The 4,761-nt window shown below is 45.0% G+C and overlaps 2 protein-coding genes across 2 annotated transcripts, besides 20 other annotated features; both read right to left on the reverse strand.

Annotated features, from left to right (window-relative positions):
- Positions 1 to 4,761: a sequence feature (heterozygous, Esmeraldo-like haplotype).
- Positions 44 to 74: a microsatellite.
- Positions 190 to 228: a microsatellite.
- Tc00.1047053503969.20 (hypothetical protein, conserved) lies at positions 286 to 1,089 on the reverse strand (the record flags this gene model as incomplete). The annotated part of the gene is made up of 1 exon (XM_798739.1): positions 286 to 1,089. One exon carries the CDS (start codon positions 1,087 to 1,089, stop codon positions 286 to 288), a length of 804 nt encoding a protein of 267 aa, XP_803832.1.
- Positions 1,250 to 1,271: a microsatellite.
- Positions 1,298 to 1,344: a sequence feature (A-rich).
- Tc00.1047053503969.10 (delta tubulin, putative) lies at positions 1,479 to 2,960 on the reverse strand (the record flags this gene model as incomplete). The annotated part of the gene is made up of 1 exon (XM_798738.1): positions 1,479 to 2,960. One exon carries the CDS (start codon positions 2,958 to 2,960, stop codon positions 1,479 to 1,481), a length of 1,482 nt encoding a protein of 493 aa, XP_803831.1.
- Positions 1,936 to 1,960: a microsatellite.
- Positions 3,109 to 3,131: a microsatellite.
- Positions 3,179 to 3,200: a microsatellite.
- Positions 3,202 to 3,233: a microsatellite.
- Positions 3,579 to 3,607: a microsatellite.
- Positions 3,624 to 3,668: a sequence feature (G-rich).
- Positions 3,669 to 3,705: a microsatellite.
- Positions 3,800 to 3,826: a microsatellite.
- Positions 3,996 to 4,028: a sequence feature (T-rich).
- Positions 4,135 to 4,158: a sequence feature (AT_rich).
- Positions 4,250 to 4,317: a microsatellite.
- Positions 4,330 to 4,352: a sequence feature (AT_rich).
- Positions 4,353 to 4,372: a microsatellite.
- Positions 4,556 to 4,586: a microsatellite.
- Positions 4,739 to 4,760: a microsatellite.

The raw sequence follows: 4,761 nt of genomic DNA on the forward strand, positions 1-4,761 counted from the left end.
GCATTTTGGTACACATTATTATACTTCCGTGTGTCTGTTTGTATATATATATATGTATATATGTATGTGTGTATTTCTGTGAATTCCCGTGGTTTCCGTTATTATTATATCTTCTTCTTCACATTTCTCTTATTCTCTATTTCTCTCTCATCTCCTCTGGTATTTCTAGCAAATTTCTCTCTCAATCCCTTTTTTCTTTTTCTTTTTTTCTTTTTTTTTTCTTTTTTTATTATTTAGTTTTAGTTTTCTCTCCGTATATATTTGCCCTACTCTTTGTTTTAATCCTCAGTTCACTGCTGGGTACGTGAAGACAACCTCTGACCCCTCAAACGCCGCCAACTCATCGGCGAGGCGGTCCACAAGCGACATGTCGCCCCAGACATTTACAAGAAAAGTCACAGCCGTCAGGTCAAGCAGCCATTCCGCATCTAAAAATGTCACAGGCGTTCCCATTTCCAACGCGAGCGCCTGGGCATTTTCCAGCGAAGCAAAATCATGCGAGCGCAGCTCCATCTTTGTTTGCTTGTCAATGTCACGGGCGTGGCGCAAAAGTCTCGGACACTGCTGAATATCATCCTTACTGATGACACCGTCCGAATTCGCCATGGCGGAAAAGGTGGAGGGAACCCGCGTGGAGATGCAACTGACAAGACCCATATGCAGGCTTTTATTGTGCGGGTACTCCACAACCACCATCTCACCAACAGCAGTGCGGAAAGGTGCGACGAACCAAGCGCTGCCAAACCGAAAGTTCACAGAGGCGTACCGGACGAGAGGTAAAACAGGCGTGGGTTGCATCGCAAAAGCAATTGCTGGCGTTTGTAATGACGATATCGTGCGGCTGACCTCATCTGTGCCATTGTCCGATATCCCACCCCCACCTTCTGTGCACGTCATGCGCTCATTTACATCCATCATTTCAAGACTCTTTTGAGATGGGGATAAACTGCTTTCCTCCATCTTTGAGGCGCTTTTAAAAAATTCAATGGCAGCCACACTGATGCCATCAGTCCGCACATCAAGCACCTGCGTGTTGTACGGGTTGTGCTGAATGCACCTCCGGGAGACTGCAGCGCTTACCATCGACATCACTGCCTGCCCTTTTAATTTTTATCTTTTGGTTTTTAAATTATTTCTTCCCTCTTCGGTGGGTCTTATTTCTTTCCTGTTGGCTAACTGATTTTGTCGCTGATGTAAAGACACAAAACAGGGCAAACAAAAACCCAAAAGAAGGGAAAGAAAAAAATTAAAAAATAAAAATAAAAATAAAATTGCATTCATGTGCGGTAAACAGCCGTCTTCTTTCCTATTTCTTTCCCATTTCTATTTCTTTCTTTTTTTTTCAGCGGCGTCAATTCCGACGTTCATCCCTCCTCCTCCCATCCTTCATTTTTTCATTCGCTTTGCTTCATCGTATACGGCTCCTCTTCAGTATTTGCACGGTTCCTGCCGCTCCCGTCATCCTCTCCTCCCGGGTCCTATGTGGATGTGTATATTGTCGCAGTGTCCCACAGCCGCACGACAGCATCCCGCACGTCATCCACCCCAACACCGTAGCGGCTAAAATGATGTGTAAAGGCCCGGACAGACAACAGCTGCTCGGTTCGCTCCAGCGCTCTTGACAATCGCACCCCAATTTTGAAGGTGGGGCCAAAAAGCGACACGTGTGCCGCGTATCCACGATAACGTTTCTCATGTAAAAGAGCGATACCGGCATAAGAAGAGGAAGAAGTCACTTCTTGCAGCGCAGTAAGCCCCTCGCTACAGGCAGCAGAACCACGCAGGCTCCAAATAAACGGTCGCTGCTGCAGTACACCACCGGCGCAGCGGCCGGCAAATGGCGGAAAGAGTTCCGCGGATTTTCGAGCCGCATGGCGCATAACACTCCCCCACGATAGTGAATTGTCATTCACCCCAACACCGTCGCCGTTGTCGCCTCCTCCTCCTCCTCCTCCCCCTCTGGAGGGAATAGCCGCATCATTGGGGAGAGAGACACCGGAGAAGAACTTCAGTGCTGGATCGAGAGCGACAGACTCTACGAGATCCGCCACACTGCCGCGTCGCAGCATTCCCGCAATAGAGGTGTGAGAACAAACTTCTTCGGCCCCTTGTAGCGCTTGTGGACGCAGAAAACAATTGCGATTCATACTACTTTTTGCTGCCGATGCTGTCGTTGGGCGTCGTGTCACGCGGTATATATTCTGCGGGAGATGCATGTCCACCAGCAGACGACTTATGTCGTCATTTATACGTGCAAACGAGACCTCGTCACGGAGAACACCACTGAGAACTTTTTTGTTTGCAAAGACGGCATCGCCAAAGTCATCGTTGTGCGCCATGAAAACGGCGTCGGCGGTGTCTCTGAGGGCACTCATTGCCATGACGCAGTTATACCACTGCGTCACCACCTCACCTGTAGAAAAGGGCCAAACAACAGAATGCAGAAGCAACGCACAGGGAAACTCCTCCCGTATGGCCTCTGCGATCAAACAACCAACCCCAGATCCTGTCCCACCGGCAATGCTGTGCACAACATGAAATGTGCCCACGGTTCCCGATGACTCGCTCTCGCGGCGAAGTGAGTCGAGAATCTCTTCTTTCCTGCTGCTGCCCTGTTGGAAGTAACCGCAGGCCCAATTATTGGCGCTCCCTTCATCGCGAGTAATGCACTGTCGCACATGCGGCCGGTACGCTCCTCCATTTTTGGTGTTTTTAAGGATCCCCTCAATCACTTTGGGCTCCATGTCAATCATCACACAACGCGGTAACGGAGGCATTGTGGCACCGTGACTAAACTCTCTACCACGCAACACTGGAGATGGTCGGAAGTGAAGAGACGACACTTGCGCGGCAAACCCATCATCCTCATCGCTCGTGTATGCCTCAGCAACGAGATTGTCTAGAAATTGGGTTCCAAGTTGGTTTCCACACTGCCCGACGAGTACATGCACACACGCCATTCTCTCTTCCCCCAATCCCAGCGGAGTGTATGCACGCAAGCGTAAACGAGAGACGCACGTATACCTCGGCCCGTGTTATGACAAAATTCCCCTCGTATTGCCTTGTAGCGAAAAGGGGAACAAACGACAGTACTTCAAAATAAAATGTAAAAAAAAAAAAAAAAAAAGAAAGCGGGATGTGAAAAAGGGTGCAAAAAAAAAAAAAAAAACAAAGGAACCACACACACACACACACACACAGATACATCTATATATATATGTATATATATATATCTACTTAAATACTTACATGGATACATGGAAGAAGGAACATAAACATAGAGTTACACATACAGAGATGTATTCGCATGTATGCAATAAAATGTGATTACACGCGTATATTGATAGTAAATAAGTTCAGCTAAAGGCATCTTCACGAATACATACACATTTGTATGCATTTGTATACATCATGCATGCGGGATAGAGAAAAAAGCAAGTCACACACACACAAGACTCAAGAGCAAAGCGTAATGTAACATGGGACACACAAGAAGAACTTTCATGTATAAAATGGCGTATGCACTAAACACATACACAAAAAGAGATGACATTATTGCAAACGCACAAAAAAAAACAAAACAAACAAACAAACAAAAAAAAAAACAGAATGTCCACGTCACACTCCCACCCCTCTCCCCTCCTCCACCATCTCCTCCCCCCCCCCCCAAAAAAAAAAAAAAATAAAAATAAAAAAATAAAAAAATACACAAATAAAATCATACCCTCAACAATTGAAGTGCGTGTCTGTCATTGGTAACGAGATGCCGTGCATTGCAATGTGAGGCGCAGTTATCTACAAAAAAAAAAAAAAAAAAAAAAAAAAATTCAAAGGGAACGGCCATACAGAGAAAAGCATACATTAATGCAATTTTCTGCTTACTGCTTGAGGGATTAGGGTGGGAGGAAAAAAAGTGGTTCCGTTTCCTTTTTTCTTCTTATTCCTTCTGGTAAAATAACCACCGAATGCATTTTGCCCCTCCCCCCTGCGACGACAAAAGAAAAAAGGAAAAAAGAAAAAAGAAAAAAGGGCAGGGAGGAGAAGAGAAAAGGTCAAAAATACGGAAGAGCGCACATGTAAGAACCAACATACACGCACCCTCCCCCCTCTCCGCCCCAATAGACGCAGCAGAAGATTTAAATTAAAAAAAAAAAAAAAGGACAGAGGTAGAAGGTGAGCAAATGAGACTGAAGAATGGAGGAAGAGGAGGAGACATAGAAACGCCTCTTTCAACAACAAAAAACAACCGAAAAAAAAAAAAAAAAAAAAAAAAAAAAGAAAAAAAAAGAGAGAAAAAGAGAGAAAAAGAGAGAAAAAGAGGTAATTCTCAATTAAATTAAATTAAAATTAATAAAAAAAAAAAAAAAAAAAACAATGACCTCTCATCCTCCTCCTCCTCCGCATCACCATTCGTCCCATTCTTCGTTGCCCTCCCTCGGCCGTTTTATTCCCTTTTTCTCTCTTTCTCTGTGCGTGTGTGCGTGTTTTACCTCCGTCTTACCCCCCAGTATCCGTCTCGCTTTAAAAAAACCTTCTCTCCATCCTCTACCACATGTTTCTTTTTCTTTTTTTCTTTTTTTTTTTTTACGCGACTTATTCCTGTACTGACGTAACTGCGGTGGAACGTTAAATACTCATCAAACGAGCAGCGGTGTCAGCAAAATGAGAAAAATAAATCAATAAATAAACACAAACACACCGGTGTCGACAAAACGACCGCCGCCTTCGCCAACACTCCCCACCACCACCACCACCACCACA

This window comes from Trypanosoma cruzi, genomic scaffold, assembly GCF_000209065.1.
Source record: "Trypanosoma cruzi strain CL Brener 1047053516473 genomic scaffold, whole genome shotgun sequence".
Taxonomy (NCBI): Eukaryota; Euglenozoa; class Kinetoplastea; order Trypanosomatida; family Trypanosomatidae; genus Trypanosoma; species Trypanosoma cruzi.